We start from the raw sequence: 18777 nt of genomic DNA on the forward strand, positions 1-18777 counted from the left end.
CCTAGGATCCAACCCGGAGGAACATCTGCAGCGATATCCTGGGGTTGAAATGATTGGCCTCCAACAACCACAACCACCTTTCCTTTGTGCTAGGTATGACTCCATCCACAGTATATTCTTGCTACCCACAGTGCTGCTTGCAAGTCATTTTCAACATGGAGGAGCACTAATCATTAGCTGAGGGAGAGTGATAGGTGGTAATTAGCAGGAGGTTTCCTTGCTCATGTTTGACTTGATGCCATGAGACTTCATGGGGTCCGGAGTCGATGTTGATTCTCAGGTCCATTGCCTCCCGACTGTATGCTGTTGTGCCGCCATCTCTGGTAGGTCTGTCCTGGCGGTGGGACAGAGCATACCCAGGGATGCTGAGGGAGGAGTCTTGAATATTGGCTGGAGGGTATGATTCAGTGAGTGTAACTATGTCAAGCTGTTTGTCAAGTCTGTGGGATAGCTCTCCAATTTTGGCATAGGTCCCCAGATGTTAGTGACAAGGACTTTGCAGGTTTGTTTGGGCAGGGTGTGCTTTTGTCAATTCCAGTTCCTAGGTTAATGCTGGGTTGTCCATCCGGTTTTATTCTTGAATTTTCCTGTAATGGATTGATACAACTGAGTAGCTTGGTAGGACGTTTCAGAAGTCGGTTAAGGATCAACCTTAATCTGTGGGTTTGTATGCACGTGTAGGCCAGACCAAGTAAGGACAGCAGATTTCCTCCCCGAAGGACACTCGTGAACCAAATGGGTTTTTACGACAATTCAGTAGTTTGATATTCTTTATTAATGAGACTAGCATTTTATTCCAGATGCATTAATTCATTGATTTTAAATTCCTCAGCTGTCATGGTGGGATATGAACTCGTGTCTCTGGAGTATTAGTCTGGGCCTCTGGATTATTCCAGTAATTCTTGGGTAATTGCTATTTCTGTTTGTTTGCATTGTCTGTCCGAGCTACCTTGTAGCTGTACAGTGTGAGTTCAGACTTTAAAAGCTATGTTCATATTGGAGGGTCATCAGTTAAGTGCATATATTACCTCTTGGCTGCTGAGATTAGATATTTTTGTAGGGAATCTGGTAGCCAATATATGACTGAACATTATGGAGAGGTGGTGACGTAGTGGTAATGTCACTGGATTAGTAATCGAGATGCCTAGGCTAAAGCTCTGAGAACATGGGTTCGAATCCCACCATGGCAGATGGTGAAATTTGAATTTAATAAATCTGGAATTAAAAGCTAGTCTAATGGTGACCATGAAACCATTGTTTGATGTAAAAACCTAATTTCCTTCAGGGAAGGAAATCTGTTGTCTTACCTGGTCTTGCCTATGTGTGACTCTGGATCCACAGCAATGTGGTTGACTCTTAAATGCCCTATGAAATGGCCTAGCAAGCCACTCAGTTGTATTAAACCGCAACAAAGTGTAAGAAAAGTAATTTAACTGGACAGACCACCCAGCATTGACCTAGGCACTGGAAATGACAATGGCAAACCCAGCCTTGTCAACCCTTCTGGCTAAATTAGGAGAGCTGTCCCACAAACGAATCAAGCTACAGCCTGACGTCATCATAACTCATGCAATCATACCTTATAGACAATGTCCCTGACACCACCATCCCTGTCCCACCAGCAAGACAGACCCACCAGCGATGGCGACACAGTGGTATTCAGTCGGGAGGGAATTGCCCTGGGAGTCCTCAACTTTCACTCTGGGTCCCATGAAGTCCACCAGCAAGACAGACCCACCAGAGGTGGCAGCACAGTGGTATACAGTCGGGAGGGAATTGCCCTGGGAAGTCTCATGGCATCAGGTCAAACATGGGCAAGGAAACTTCCTGCTGATTACCCCCTACCGCACCCCCCCCACCCTCGGTTGATGAATCTGTGCTTCTCCATGTTGAACACCAACTGGAAGAAGCACTAAGGGTAATAAGGGCACAAAATGTACTCCTGGGTGGGTGACTTCAATGTTCATCACCAAGAGTGGCTCGGTAGCACCACTGCTGACCGAGCTGGCTGAATCCTAAAGGACATAACTGCTAGACTAGACCTGCGGCAGGTGATGAGAGAACCAACAAGAGGGAAGAACCTATTTGACCTCGTCCTCACCAATCTACCTATCGTAGATGCATCTGTCCATGATAGTATTGATAGGAGTGACCACCGCGCAGTTCTTGTGGAGATGAAGTCCCGTTTTTACATTGTGGCTATCCGCCATTGTGTTGCATGGCACCACCACAGTGCTAAATGGGGTAGATCTCGAATAGATCTAGCAACTGAAAACTGGGCATCCATGAGGCGCTGTGGACCATCAGCCACAATCTGTAACCTCATGGCCTGGTATATCCCCACTCTACCATTACCATCAAGCCAGGGGACCAACCCTGGAGAGCATGCCTGAGCAGTACTAGGCATACCTAAAAATGAGTTGCCAGCCTGGTGAAGCTAAAGACAGGACTACTTGCATGCCAAACAGCAGAAGCAGCATGTTATAGACAAGGCTAAGTGATCCCACAACCAACGGCTCAGATCCAAGCTCTGCAGTCCTGCCACATCCAGTCATGAATGGTGGTGGACAATTAAACAAAGAAAAGGAGGAGGAGGCTCCACAAACATCTCCATCCTCAACGATGGGGGAGCCCAGCACATTAGTGCAAAAGAGAAGGCTGAAGCATTTGCATCCATCTTCAGCCATAAGTGCTGAGTGGATGATCCATCTCGGCCTCCTCCTAAAGTCCCCAGATGCCAGTCTTCAGCCAATCCTGGTATACCCCTACTCTACAATTACCATCAGGCGCGCAGTGGCTAGCACTGCAGCCTCGCAGCTCCAGCGACCCGGGTTCAGTTCTGGGTGCTGCCTGTGCGGAGTTTGCAAGTTCTCCCTGTGACCGCGTGAGTTTCCGCTGGGAGCTCCGGTTTCCTCCCACATCCAAAGACTTGCAGGTTGATAGGTAAATTGGCCATTGTAAATTGCCCTTAGTGTAGGTAGGTGGTAGGAGAATGGTGGGGATGTGGCAGGGAATATGGGATTAATGTAGGATTAGTATAAATGGGTGGTTGTTGGTCAGCACAGACTCAGGGGCCGAAGGGCCTGTTTCAGTGCTGGATCTCTCTAATCTGATTCACTTGACCTGATATAAGGAAATGGCTGAAGGCACTGGATACTGCAAAGGCTATGGGCTCCGATAACATTCCGGCAATAGTACTGAAGACTTGTACTCCAGAACCTAATTGTGCCTCTAGCCAAATGGTTCCAGTACAGCTACAACATCGGCATCTACCCAGCAATGTGGAAAATTGCCGAAGTATGTTCACACAAAAAGCAGGACAAAGCCAACCCGGCCAATTACCGCCCTAGAAGTCTACTCCCAATCATCAGCAAAGTGACGGAAGGGGTTGTCGAGACTGCGATCAAGCAGCACTTGCTCACTGATGCTTAGTTTGGGTTCCGTTAGGGCCACTCAGCTGCTGACCTCATTACAGCCTTTGTCCAAACATGGACAAAAGTGCCGACCTTCAGAGGTGAGGTGAGAGTGACTGCCCTTTACATCAAGACAGCATTTGACGGAGTACGGCATCAAGGAGCCCTAGCAAAACTGGAGTCAATGGGCATCAGGGGGAAAAGTCTCCACTGGTTGGAGTCATACCTAGCACAAAGGAAGATGGTGTGGTTATTGGAGGTCAATCAACTCAGTCCCAGGACATCATTGCAGGAGTTCCTCAGGGTAGTGTCCTAGGCCCAACCATCTTCAGCAGCTTCATCAATGACCTTCCCTCCATCATAAGGTCAGAAGCGGGGATCTTAATGATTGCACAATGTTCAGCACCATTCACAACCCCTCAGATAATGAAGCAGTCCGTGTCCATAGGCAGCATGACCTGGACAATGTCCAGGCTTGGGCTGATAAGTGGCAAGTAACATTCATGCTACATAAGTGCCAGGCAATGACTATCTCAAACAAGAGAGCATCTAACCATCTCCCCTTAATGTTCAATAGCATTACCATTGCTGAATCCTCCACTATCAACATCTTGGGTGTTACCATTGACCAGAAACTGAACTGGACCAGCCACATAAATACTGTGGCTACAAAAATAGGTCAGAGGCTGGGAATTCTGTGGTGACCAGCTCCCCTCCTGACTTCCCAAAGCCTGGCCACCATCTACAAGGCACAAATCAGGAGTGTGATGGAATACTCTCCACTTGCCTGGATGAGTACAGCTCCAACAACACTCAAGAAGCTCAACACCATCCAGGACAAAGCAGCCCACTTGATTGGCACCCCATCCACCACCTTCATAATTTGCTGTCTTCACCACCAACGCACAGTGGCAGCAGTGTGTACCATCTACAAGCTGCACTGCAGCAACTCACCAAGGCTCCTTCGGCACCTTCCAAACCCGTGACCTCCATCATCTAGAAGGACAAGGGCAGCAGATGCATTGGGAACACCACCACCTGCAAGTTCCCCTCCAAGCCACACACCATCCTGACTTAGGAACATAGGAACAGGAGTAGACCATTCAACCCATCAAGCCTGCCCCGCTATTCAATATGATCATGGCTGATCGTCCACTTCAGTGCCTTTTTCCCACACTATCCCCATATCGCCTTGTCATTTGTATTTAGAAATCTGGCAATCTCTGCTTTAAACATGCTCAATGACTGAGCTTCCACAGCCCTCTGGGGTAGAGAATTCCAAAGATTCCTCTGAGTAAAGATTTCTCCTCATCTCTGTCCTAAGTGGCTTCCTCCTTATTTTGAAATTGTTTCTCCTAGATCTAGACTCCCCAACCAGGGGAAATGTCTTAGCTGCATCTACCCTTTCTATCCCTTTTAAGTATTTTTCAGGTTTCAGTGAGATGACCTCTCATTCTTTGAAACTCTAGAGAATACAGACCCAGTTTCCCCAATCTCTCTTCACAGGACATCCCGCCATACCGGAAATAAGTCTGGTGAAACTTTGTTGCATCCCCCGATGGCAATAAAATCCTTCCTAAGGTAAGGGGACCAAAGCTGCACACAGTACTTCAGGTGCGGTCTAACCAAGGTTCTATACAATTGAAGCAAGACTTCACTACTCCTGTACTCAAATCCTCTTGCGATGAAGGCGAACATACCATTAGCCTTCCTAATTGCTTGCTGCACCTGTATATTAGCTTTCAGTGACTTATTGACATGGACGCCCAGGTCCCTTTGTACATCTATACTTTCTAATCTCATACCATTTAAGAAATACTTTGCACATCTGTTCCTCCTACCAAAGTGGTAACCTCACATTTTTCCACATTATATTCCATCTGCCACGTTCTTGCCCACTCACTAAGTCTGTCCAAATCACCTTGAAGCCACTTTGCATCTTCCTCACAACACACATTCCCACCTAGTTTTGTGTTATCTGTGAACTTGGGAATACTACATTTGGTCCCCACATCCAAATCATTGATGTATATTGTGAACAGCTGGGGCCCAAGCACTGGTACCTGCGGTATCCCACTAGTCACAGCCTGCCAATGCACGAATGACCCGTTTTATTCCTACTCTCTGTCTTCTTCCTGTTAACCAATCCTTAATCCATGCCAGTATATTACCTTCTGTCCCTTGTGCTTTAATTTTGCTAACCAATCTCCTGTGGCGGACTTGAAACTATATCACCATTCCTTTACTGTTGCTGGGTTAAAATCCTGGAACTCCCTCACTAACAGTACTGTGAGTGTACCTACACCCCAGGGACTGCAGCGGTTCAAGAAGGAAGCTTACCACTATCTTAAGGGCAATTAGGGATGTGCAATAAATGCCGGCCTAGCCAGCGACGCCCTCATCCCATGAGCGAATTTAAAAAAAATTCAGAGGCACCATGCTATTACTGCAGTGTGTACTGTTTCTAGAGTGCCTTTTAAGAAGTTTACTTTATGTTCATTATCCTTTCACTAATTCCAAACCTATGAGAAAACTGCTACCATGACATGTAGATGTGAACAGCTGTGTTGTATTTTAACTTTTTCCTCATTCACTCTAAATTCCTATTGCTTCCTCCTTCTGTCGAATGAAAGGAATGCTCCTAGCTGGTGACTTCTCCATAGTTATTCGTTCTTCAGAGAAGTAATGCCATTAGGTCACTTACACTGAAAATGGCAAGCTCCGTTCCTGTGGTGTTTTTGGTGCTGTCGCTTAGAGGTCACGTTTACAGTCTCTCTTTGTAGCTAGGTGTTCAGATCAGGTGGCATTCAAACTTTACTGTAAGGGTGGGGTCTGAGGAAGACCTGACCTTAATCTGTGCTCCTATTTTATTTGATCTAGCATATAACTTTTTCTTGACCCCCAGTTTTCAAATTTGTACTGGGTCTAATGGGCCATGTTCCTCAGGTGAACTTTGATGTTGGGTTATATTATGCAAAAGAGTATAAGGGCTTGATTCACATTCAGAATTCATTGAATGGTAAGTTCTCAAGATATAACTGCATACATGCTTTGCATCAAGGCTGCATTGATGAAGTCAAACTTTCTTTGCATAGTTATGGCAATTGGCATAAGGGATAAGAGTGTGCCTTGTGACATTATAATGTGTAATGAATTCCATCCAACGTTCAGCTCCAGCTGTGCTTTAGAGATAATATGTTGTCTGCTTGGAGATGGGGGGGGTTTAGTTAATGTCTTACAGCTGTTTGGGATTTACTTGGTCTATAATACACTTTTTTTTATCACTTCTGTGCCACTGAGTGTAAATACAGTGGAAGATTGTATAACCAGGACACAAATTAGGAGGTGAACATTCTAGCATTTTAGCTAATGTTGGGCACTCTCAAAACATTTGTTTGAGAATACAGTTGATATCTGCTTGATATCATGCTTGCTCTTTTCACACTGCCAGCCCCCACATTTTTTGCCTCGCTCACCTGCTCACTCTTCCTCAGGTGACTTTCATGGAGAAAGAAAATAATCTGGAATGCAGCAGGTTTCATGTGTGACAAATATGGTTAAGTCTTTGTTTTGTAAATGGTTGTAGCGGCGCTCTTATTTGTTTCTCAGAACCCACATAAAACCAGATAGAAAAATTATTTACTATAATCAACAGAAATTCTGGAATGACCGTACCATTGTTCAAGCTGAGAGGAAGGTTCTGATGGAATCGTTAATTTAAGTATGAATATTTGGAACAGTATCTTTTAGTCAATACTGACTGCTGTTTTGGTTAAGAAAGAAAGTTACAAATTTAGTTTAATCTCATCGGTTTATATATTTCACATACCATGACCAGGTGGACAATGAAAGTGAAGAACTGCATCCCACTTGAGAATATGTAAAGAGTTAAGCATTACTGATTTGTGAGGGAAATAGATATTTATTATCTACTGTAGGTTAAGGGAAATAGGATTTATTTGCCTGAAACAATTAAAGGAATGAGACACTATTTCTGAGGAAATCTCTTAGAAACTGCCAAATGCTTGCATTTTCACATCGCAGCCCAGGGCAGTGCTTGCTTATGCTTTTCATTTTTTAAAAATCAGTTTCAGTTTGTGGGGTGCCACTGGCAAAGCCTGCATAAATTGCCCAACCCGAGTTGCCCTGTGAAGGTGGTTTTTTTTCTTTGTAGTCAGTTTTGATCAAACTGAGTGGCTTGCTGGTCCATTTCAGTAGGCAGTTCAAGACTCAAACATGCTGTAGGACTGAAGTTAGAAATAGGACCAGATCTGGTAAGGACAGCTACTTTCCTTCCCTAAAGGACATTGGAAATCTAGTTTTCTTGCTTTTATGTTCAGTTTTTAGATCATACAAACCAAAGTAAATTGTTTAGAAAAATTTATATTTACAAGAATAAATGTAGCTACTGTGTTCCTCTTTCAGGTAGAAATGGATTGTCCTGGCTAGTTTGTGGTGCTCATTTGGAGCTGCTTAACTCAGTCACAGGTGAACGACTGTCTGCCTATCGGTTCCGTGGAATTGGAGAACAACCTCCCACCATTCTGGCTGTAAAAGAGTTTTGCTGGTTGAAAAGAACTGGATTATTGATAGGATTAAAAGAATCTGAAGGTAGCATCCTCTGCCTTTATGACCTTGCAGTATCCAGAGTGGTTAAAGCAGTGTTTCTCCCTGGAAAGGTACATTTTTATAATCCTTTTACCACTGTCCCCTCTCCTTTTATCTACTGTATACATTGATTAGGCACATGCTTAATGAGTTCTTAAACTATTTTAATAATGTTTGTTCCACTTGCAGTTAAGAAATAAAAATGTGCATTTATCAACATATATTTGTTTTTCTGAAAGGATGTGTTTGAAATTTGTCCTGTCAATTTTCACATTCTCAACTCTGGGCACTAAGCAATAGTTATTTCCATCCCTTTACAGACTGCAAGGAAAAGTTTTTTTTATTTAACCTTCAACCAACTGTCCTCTTTCACTTGGGATAGGACTATTCCATTTTTGTTCCTTTCCAAAATAGTATGAATTTCGTCTTTTGCAAAAATGATATTCCTACTTTTCATATACCTCACTTTGCTTGGAAAGTGGAAAAATTTCAACATTGCATGTGCATGACACTTTACATTGCAGGTCAGAGGCTTAGTATTCAGTCACAAGTGACTAGTCTCCTGACTCTCCAGAACCTTTCCATCAGGGCGGCACAGTGGCGCAGTGGTTAGCACCGCAGCCTCACAGCTCCAGAGACCCGGGTTCAATTCTGGGTACTGCCTGTGTGGAGTTTGCAAGTTCTCCCTGTGTCTGCGTGGGTTTCCTCCGGGTGCTCCGGTTTCCTCCCACAGCCAAAAGACTTGCTGGTTGATAGGTAAATTGGCCATTATAAGTTGCCCCTAGTATAGGTAGGTGGTAGGGAAATATAGAGACAGGTGGGGATGTGGTAGGAATATGGAATTAGTGTAAATGGGTAGTTGATGGTCGGCACAGACTCGGTGGGCCGAAGGGCCTGTTTCAGTGCTGTATCTCTAAACTAAGCTAAATTGTCCAGTCTTTGGAGTGTTCCAAGTTAACCTCAGAACTACATAAATTATTTACAAGGTACAAGTCAGGAGTGTGATGGAATGCTCTCCACTTGTTTGGATGAGTGCAACTCTAACAACACTCAAGGAGTTTGTTATCATACAGGACAAAGCAGCCCACTTGATTGGCACCACATCTATCACCTTAGACATTCTACCCTGCTCTACCAGCACACCATAGTTTGTACTATCTACAAGATATACTGCAGTAACTCACCGGTACTTCTTCGACAGTATCATTCAAACTTGTGACTTCTCTTTCCTAGAAAGACAAGGTAGCAGGTGCAAGAGAGTACCACTGTCTCCCAGTTTCCCCTCTAAGTCGCACACCATCCTTACTTGGAAATTATATTGTCTTTCCTTCATCATTGCTGGTTCAAAATCATGGAACTCCCTATTTAATTTGAATGCTAGATTTACATTGTCCTTTTACATTTCCATCTATTGAACTAAGTAAGATAATAAAACCGGTTTATATTCTACATGTGAAACGTCATGATTTGTGAAATGTCCCATGTTGCCAGCATCTAATCGGGAATTGAGTGTCATTCAACTTAATTTCTTGTCATCCTCAAGGTTCGTTTTTAATAGGCAATGATGAGATGCCTTTTGAATTAATACACAAGTTATTTACTTTTGAGTCTTTCTACTAAGGAATGTATGTATTTCTGGTGGCTACTTTTCATATACATTTTATCTTGTTGAAAAATTCCATCTTTATATTAGTCAGGATCAGGGTAGCATCTCTAAGAAGGTTCCTTTCTAAAAGATTATTAAAATATTAACTATGTAATATTTTGTACTCTGACCTCATCCATTCCATTGTGTACATTATTAGAATTTAGTTCCTACTGTTTATACATAGTGTTGTTTCTGGGAAAAGAACTTGGTCATTACTGGAAATTGTACCTTTTTATACAGGGTGCAGGACAGGCATATTGTCAATCAATACCCAGCATCAAACCACTTAGTGATATTACACACAGTTCTCCCTTTGGATCACCTAGACTTACTCTTAGGTGGCATAAGCTGGATTTTTCAGCTTGTAAAATAGATGGTGGTAAGTTTTTTTTTTTTTTTTTTTTTTTTTTTTTTTTTGTTTTGTTTGGAACTCATATTTACCCCGACTTAAGAAATTTAGTTTAAATGTGTGCTTTCTGGGCAAGGCAGGTGAATATTACTGATTTTATTATTGCAAGTCCTCATCTCTTTGCTGACGATGCTGCATTAACATCTTACACTGAAGAGTGTCTGCAGAGACTCATCGACAGGATTGCGGCTGCCTGCAATGAATTTGGCCTAACCATCAGCCTCAAGAAAACGAACATCATGGGACAGGACGTCAGAAATGCTCCATCCATCAGTATTGGCGACCACGCTCTGGAAGTGGTTCAAGAGTTCATCTACCTAGGCTCAACTATCACCAGTAACCTCTCTCAATGCAGAAACCAACAAGCGCATGGTGAAGGCTTCCACTGCTATGTCCAGACTGGCCAAGAGGGTGTGGAAAATGGCGCACTGACACGGAGCGAGGCCTGGACAACGTATGTCAGCCAAGAGCGACGTCTCAATTCATTCCATCTGTGCTGCCTTTGGAGAATCCTTGGCATCAGGTGGCAGGACCATATCTCCAACACAGAAGTCCTTGAGGCGGCCAACATCCCCAGCATATACACCCTACTGAGCCAGTGGCCCTTGAGATGGCTTGGCCATGTGAGCTGCATGGAAGATGGCAGGATCCCCAAGGGCACATTGTACAGCGAGCTCGTCACTGGTATCAGACCCACCAGCTGTCCATGTCTCCGCTTTAAAGACGTCTGCAAACGCAACATGAAGTCCTGTGACATTGATCACAGTTCGTGGGAGTCAGTTGCCAGCGATCGCCAGAGCTGGCAGGCAGCCATAAAGGCGGGGCTAAAGTACGGCGAGTCAAAGAGACTTAGCAGTTGGCAGGAAAAAAGACAAGCGCAAGGGGAGAGCCAACTGTGTAACAGCCCCGACAACCAATTTTATCTGCAGCACCTGTGGAAGAGTCTGTCACTCTAGAATTGGCCTTTTATAGCCACTCCAGGCACTGTTTCACAAACCACTGACCACCTCCAGGCGCTTACTCATTGTCTCTCGAGACAAGGAGGCCAAAGAAGAAGAAGATTATTGCAACAATAGATCAGCTGCCAAGCATCACTTGGATTCTGGAGGGAGGGGCTCACCTCACTTGCTACCTGCAACAATACCTTTCTTTTTCCCCCATCCCAAAAATTGCTTCTTAAGAACCAAATGTGGAGTAGATGAAAATGAACAGAAGACACTGGTGCAAGGCACGAGATGTTGAGATACAACATTAAGAATAGCATCTGTTAATGCCATCAGCTTAAGTTTATTTTTGTTTTTTATTCAACATTTTGATGTAAGATTTCAGGTCCATTATATAGTATTTTAAAAGAAAATTGTGCACAATTGGGTGTTTTTTTTTTAAACTCAGGTGACTGCAATTGAACCAATAGTTAACCATGGAGGTGCCACTGCTAGCACACAGCGCTTGAATCAGAGTCTGCGGTGGTTTTTTGGCATAGTAGCTGTTGTAACTGATACTGGACACGTTCTGCTTATCGATCTGTGCTTGGATGACTTCTCATGCAGTCAAAGTGAGCAAGAACCAGCAGGTAAATTGAACTGCACAACTGTGCCTAAGAATAGAAGTAATAATATCTGTCTTCCTTTGTGCTTTGAATTAGAACATGAAATTTACATTTATTACTAGTTATCAGCATAGGCCTGATGCATGGGTGACACTTTACTTGCCAGTAGTCAATTTACTTTGGTGCCACTGTGGTATGCAAAGATTCACCAAATAACTATTATGCAATTATTGGTCATCTTACTTTTCATTTCCAAACAAAAAATAAACTTTTAAAATTTGAGCACATAGCCATCACTCTCCCTACTCTCTCAAAGAGAGAAACTCTTGCTAGGTGCTTATTCAACACTGCCAATGCTAGTAGGTAGCGATGAAATTGAGCTGCAGGGAGTAAATGTTCTTGATTCGAACCACCCAAGATATTCTCCACCCCTTCTCCGGTTAAATATTCTGCTCTTTTAATATCACTTTGCTTCCCTTATTTTACTTTGTCCATATTAACTTTGGATTGGATTAGACTGAAGGATTACTATAGTTTTATGGTGCTACAATTTGATTTAGTACTTTGGTTTACCCTTGTATATCTAGTGGTAGACCGAGAATCTCCTGCGATGGTTTCCTGTTCACACACCATTAACTGAGTCTCCCAAGGATCCATCCATGACTCCCTATTATTTCACATCTACATGATATCCTTTGGCGACATCTTCTGAAAACACAACATCATTCTTTGCCTCAGCGCTACCTCTGTTGTCAGACTGCTTGTCCGATATCCAGTCCTGGATGAGTGGAAATTTTAACCCTACCCCGATATATTATAACAAAGTCCACTGCTCCTCCTGCCCTGCAAGCCTTTCATGTTTCCAGTCCTTGGGTTGCCAGCTTCCTTGTATCAATTCTTAGGGGCATCCTTAAAATGTAACATGTATTGTAAAGTATCAGTTATTATCTCAGTCTTGCTTCTCTCTCCACCCTGACGGTGATAACTGATGGAAAATGTGCCAGGGAGAGATTCTTTGAGGTTGAATGCTGAAAGCTGGGTTTCCCTGCTTGCTTGGTCGTTTTTTTTTTTTAAAAAAATGCTTTTGTCTCCCACACTCTGGGTGCTGCTGCTGTTGGAAAGTGGGAACACCAGAGATGATTTGGGGCGATGGGGTCTCATGCTTTTTTTTTCCTCCTGGCCGGGGTGCCTAAGCATGAGTCCAGTAGATCCATGCGTTAATGTGTGCCTGACTAGCATAAACCAAGTAGGGAGACAGGCCCTGCACTGTCCTGAGATCTCTGAAGAACACCGTAGAGCAAAGCTGTTCTTTCCTCATGTTGATCTTCACTACTGGGGCTGTGGTCATGCGATTCTGACTCGGGAGCATAAATTTACCTTTGTATATTCATATTTAATGGAAAAAATGTGGTCAACAACTATTAGCTTTAGTTCTACAAGTTAAAATATTTTATATTTGTAAATATTACTCTAGAAAGACCTTTTTTATAAAATGTTGAATGTCTGATCAGCTGATTGTCCACCCAGACCTTTCTGTTAGACTCTGCTGTGTTAAAACATTGGCTTGAGAATATTTTCACTAACAGTATTCTAACCAACCTCTTTTTTCAGATCTCGAAGTGGTCAATAGATCCCCTGCGGAAATCCCTCGAATGAGGGAAACTGTGATGAGGGAAGGACGACACCTGTGCTTCCAGTTGCAGAGTCCATCAGCAATAGCAGCTACTGCAATGAGCTATGTGCCCAGAACAAACCAGTTGGTAGTTGGCTTTGCTAATGGTTATGTTCAGCTCTGGAACCTGAAGACTTTGAAAAAGGAGTAAGTAATAGGAAGTTGAGATCTTGCTTACTCACTCTGCATGATTGTCTCATAACTTCTCGGCAGTGCTACTTAAAGTTTTCGAGGTCTCTTCATAGATCCCCGGTGTTCCCTAAAATTTGCCATATTCAGTTTCACCAACTCGTATAACTAAGACAGAGGGATTCTGAAGAAGCAGGTCCACACAATATTAACAACAGATGCTTGACTTCTGTAAAATAGTTGATTTGATTGAAACTTTTTCCTTGGTGCAGATACTACTCACAGTTGGAAGGAGGAAAAGTGCCTGTCTATGCATTCACCTTTCAGGAACCTGAGAATGATCCTCGGAACTGCTGTTACCTTTGGGCTGTACAGTCTGCTCAGGATGGGTGAGTGCCCATAAGTATGTGTGAAAAATAATACAAATAAAAATATTGCAATGTGGTTTTTGAGAGCATTTCATGTTTAATGTACATTTTTTGCTCATTGAGGTGATGGATGCTGATTGCTGAGCATGGAAAACTTTATTTTTGAGCTTCAAGTATACAGATTTATCATTCCTCAGTTGGGTACAGTGTAAAGCTCATATACTTTGCTATAACAGTGCATCGCAGCCCCAGTTGCAGGCAAGCAACCCTAATGTTTCACTGAAACCTTTCTTACAGTAGTCATAGTGTGGCCCATTGAACTAGGGGAAATTTTCTGCCCAGTAGGAATGAGATTGAGACCCAAGACTTCTCTCAAACAACTAGTACAGCAACAAACAATGCTCATTAGTCTGCATCATATTGGAATTCTTAACTCAGAAGTAAAAGTCTAGCATCTAATCCACTGCACCACCCAAATCCTCCAATAATTTATATTCCAGAAGAAATTTCATCTTTAGTTTTTGTTTATCCATTTTATAATCTCATCATTTTAAAGTACATGCTATAAATATGTAGTTTAAAGCCATGTCTACAAGTGTTGGGGGTAGTTTTTGTGGTCAAGAAACATTGAAAAGAATGGTAAGGTGGTACGGTGTTAGTTTGCTACTTGTTTGTTTTGTTCATAGCGAAGGAGATGTGGTAAGCCTGCACCTACTCCAGTTGGCATTTGGCGATCGGAAGTGTTTGACTTCGGGACAAATCCTCTATGAGGTACAAATTATTTTATTCCTCCTATGGAACCATATATTTTGATGCATATGCAAAAAGTAACCGAAGTTAATGTTGAACAAATACCAGTTTTTGAGTTTGTGGGGGTGAGATTAATGAGAAAAGATTTGAATGCTAATGTTTTAAAAAAAATATTTGCAATTTTAAGAACTAAAATAAAGTCTAATCCAGTTGTTTTATGCTGTGTTTTCTTTTTAATAAATGGATCCTCTGATTGTGATGCATCGTTCCTAGCAAGCTATACAGTGCATGAGCATCTGGCGCATCAGTCATTATGCAGTGTTGCAAATGCAAAGTATATTCGCACTTATACCTGATTTATAGACTTGTGGCCCAGGTTTGCTCTTGTGAGGGGGGGAGGAAATGTGAGGAAGAAGAGAATGGAAGACTTTATGGATAATATGAAGCTGTTGACAGAAGAGGTCTTATGATTCTTCAGTGCCATTGCTTTCTCCAAGTCCATGGTTCGCAAACAAGGTTTAGATATAGGCATATAAAGATTATCGATAGATACATACATACTATAATACAAAATAGAATAAAATAAATCTGTTAAGTCAACAATTATCGAAAGTCTGATTTTGCAGACCTCTAGGTTCTGGGGACATGCTTTGAAAATCTGTTCCAAGAATGAGCAAATACCATAGAGGTTAGTGGTGTGTTTAAATCGAAGAAGAAAACCTGGATTCCAACTTGAATTCAGAGATTCTAAATGGTCTTTCTGTTTTGAAGGGCTTGGAATATTGTGAAGAACGTTACACTCAAGATCTTACCTATGAAGTATTTTCTTCAAGGACTAGGAATACCAATGCTCGGCTGCTGGGCTGCCAGACTATAGAGAAATTTCGGAATCATGGTGATAGAGAGGAAAGCGTGACTGAGGGTGAGTTTAAAGTGTAATTTGTAAACGCAAGACAAATTCTATTTTGATCACTTTTTGAAGACCAAAGTGAGTGTGACTGCTTATGTCCAGAGCTGCCCATAACTTCCTGCCCTTGGGAAAGATTGAGAGCTTTAGGAGCTCCACATTCATTTAATTTTTTTTATTCATTCCTGGGATGTGACTAGGCCAGCATTTATTGCCTATCCCTAATTGCCCTTGAGGAGGTTGTGGTGAGCTGCCTTCTTGAACTGCTGCAGTCCATGTGGGGTAGATACACCTGCAGTGCTGTTGGGAAGGGAGTTCCAGGATTTTGACTCAGCGACAGTGAAGGAATAGCGATATAGTTCCAAGTCAGGATGGTGTGTGGCTTGGAGGGGAACATTGCAAGTGGTGGTGTTCCCATGCATCTGCTGCTCTTGTCCTTCTAGGTGGTGGAGGTCGCGGGTTTAGAAGGTGCTGTCTAAGGAGCCTTGGTGTGTTGCTGCAGTGCATCTTGTAGATGGTACACACTGCTGCCACTGTGCATTGGTGATGGAGGGAGTGAATGTTTGTGGATAGGGTGCCAGTCAAGCAGGCTGCTTTGTCCTGGATGGTGTCAAGCTTCTTGAGTGTTGTTGGAGCTGCACCCATCTAGGCAAGCGGAGAGTATTCCATCACACTCCTGACTTGTGCCTTGTAGATGGTGGACAGGCTTTGGGGAGTCAGGAGGTGAGTTACTCACCGCAGGATTCCTAGCCTCTGACCTGCTCTTGTAGCCACGGTATTTATATGGCTACTCCAGTTCAGTTTCTGGTCAATGGTAACCCCCAGCATGTTGATAGTGGGGGATTCAGAAATGGTAATGCCATTGAATGTCATGGGGAGATGGTTAGATTCTCTCTTGTTGGAGATGGTCATTGCCTGGCACTTTTGTGGTGCGAATGTTACTTGCCACTTACCAGCCCAAGCCTGGAAGTTGTCCAGGTCTTGCTGCATTTCTACATGGACTGCTTCAGTATCTGGGGAGTCACGAATGGTGCTGAACATCGTGCAATCATCTGCGAACATGCCCACTTCTGACCTTATGATTGAAGGAAGGTCATTGATGAAGCTGCTGAAGATGGTTGGCCTCAGTCACTACCCTGAGGAAGTCCTGCAGTGATGTCCTGGAGCAGAGATGATTGACCTCCAATAACCACAACCATCTTCCTTTGCGCTAGGTATGACTCTAACCAGCGGAGAGTTTTCCCCCTGATCCCCATTGACTCCAGTTCTGCTAGGGCTCCTTGATGCCATAGTCTGTCAAATGCTGCCTTGATGTCAAGGGCAGTCACTCTCACCTCACCTTAATTGATACGGAATTCCCTGATGTGTGTTAAGTTTTCTGTTCTTAAAATATATGTAATGTTGTCATTTATGAGTTGCATTTTACAAAATATTAGCCCCAATTTTAACTTTGGTAGATTTTGTGGGGGTGGTGAAGTGAGTTGGAAACTCAGCCATTATTGCAGAAATCAGGTTGGCTATTAACCCTTTGGGCCTCATTAATTTGCTGCAAGAAAGTCTGGTGCCCTATGGCCATCTGCTGACAAGGGCATTGGAGGAGGGCCTCATAGGGAGGAGGGAAGTGTGGTGCATGGGTGGTCTAACCTTTCCTTATAGAACACTGAACCGCATTCCTGCTCGTTTGAAAAAAAACATACCTGTTTGGGCCTCTTCATCTTCACAGCAGGTCCTGATTCTGTTCAGCTTGTCCAGAAAGTCACAGTACATTTCCCACTCAGGCCTGAGTAACAATTGCAGTCAGGGTTCAATGATAGCTTGCGATCATTGATAACGTGCTTACTTAATGAAGGCCTTTTCCAGCTTTGACTGGGTGACATAGCTTCTTGTCCAGAGGCCTGTGGGAATCAGGCAGCTCCACTAAAGGTAAGTAATCTGGATGATATTAACTGTCCCGCCTCTCTCCCTCCGCCCTCCCCAAAACCTGTTTTTTTTTTTGTTGCTGGATGGGTGGGATTAAAATTGCACATATGGCACACAATAGTTCAACTCCAATAAATGAAGCAGTACCATTCAAAGTTTCCTAAGCTTTTGATATCTTCTTCAGTTTTAGTTTGTTGTTGCTGTCTAGTGCACTGCTGAACTGGGTTTGCAATTTTCTCCGAGGGCACAAAGTTCCAGGCACAATTTTGCATTGTTTGGTGCTCCATTCCTTATTCACATGACTTAACGATAAGATTAATCGATTGCTGCACTGGCGTTTCTGGAGCATTCATAAGGCTGTGGAAACATCTGACATGTATTCCAGTGCAATTTCTAAATCTCTGCACCCAACAGTGACTGCAGTCAAACTTTATTTTTCTCTTAAGAGTTGCCCTTGTTTAGAACCCTGTTTTACTGTGTATAGGGCAAAAATAATTGAATAAATTGTAATTGTTCTTAATATAATTTTTGTGCTGGAATGTTTGCAATTAGCTTAGTGAGATCCTTTTGCTTACAGCCAGTTCGCCAGACACCAGTGTGTCTATTTTCAGTTGGCAGGTGAATACATATGGGCAACGCAAGCCGTCTACCTACCTGGGCATTTTTGATATCAATCGCTGGTATCATGCACAGATGCCTGATTCACTAAGGTAAGAGATCCTGAATTTCCTCATAGTTTTATTAATAGTTATGAAAAGAAAGTAATCAATGAACAACCATAAAGCATTCAGTGTTGAATAAAAACAGTCATAGCTGGAAGTACTATACTGGCTTGATGCACTCAAACTAAATAGATCATTGGAGATCAGTCGTGACTTTCAAAAGGGAATTGGATAAGCATCTGAAGAGAGAGAAATTGCAATCTACAGGGGAATGGGATTGTCTAAATTGCTTTTTAGTGATCTGACATGAACGGAAGATTGCAGCAGCTCAGCGACTTGCGGCCCGCCGTTGGTCTTGACCGCTGCCGCAATTGATGGCATACACAGAAATTTCAGCCTCTTGCCTCTACTAGATTAGTTGCTCTGTGCATTGTAGGGATTGGGCAATAAAGTGGTTTATACCCTGTATTCCCAGAGGTTAAAGGCCAATGTAAAAATTGAGGTGGAAGTATTTTGCTTTCTCTCCTAGCTACAGTTTCAGAATTTCAGTCACATCTGAGTGGGTGCAGATGGCATGAATTGGGAAACTAATTTGGAAGATGTAAGGATTTGGCCAGGAGCAGGTGCTATTCTGACAGTGTATGAGGTACTCCTGTGCATCTGACTATTTTCTCAATAGTGAGCATCTAAAGGGAAGGAGTGATCCACTTTCAAGTAATGATATCCCTCAGTTTGAGCACAG

At 43.0% G+C, this 18777-nt stretch overlaps 1 protein-coding gene across 1 annotated transcript in view; it reads left to right on the plus strand.

Annotated features, from left to right (window-relative positions):
• The window catches only part of ahctf1 (AT hook containing transcription factor 1), a 124349-nt gene that overhangs the window by 24389 nt on the left and 81183 nt on the right, over window positions 1-18777 (plus strand). Inside the window, exons 3-9 of the mRNA XM_068045406.1 lie at window positions 7839-8092; window positions 11471-11651; window positions 13239-13446; window positions 13701-13817; window positions 14483-14567; window positions 15318-15468; window positions 17951-18083. Of these exons, the coding sequence (XP_067901507.1) occupies window positions 7839-8092; window positions 11471-11651; window positions 13239-13446; window positions 13701-13817; window positions 14483-14567; window positions 15318-15468; window positions 17951-18083 (1129 nt within the window). The remainder of the gene's footprint in view (window positions 1-7838; window positions 8093-11470; window positions 11652-13238; window positions 13447-13700; window positions 13818-14482; window positions 14568-15317; window positions 15469-17950; window positions 18084-18777) is intronic.

Source organism: Heterodontus francisci, chromosome 13, assembly GCF_036365525.1.
Source record: "Heterodontus francisci isolate sHetFra1 chromosome 13, sHetFra1.hap1, whole genome shotgun sequence".
Lineage (NCBI taxonomy): Eukaryota > Metazoa > Chordata > Chondrichthyes > Heterodontiformes > Heterodontidae > Heterodontus > Heterodontus francisci.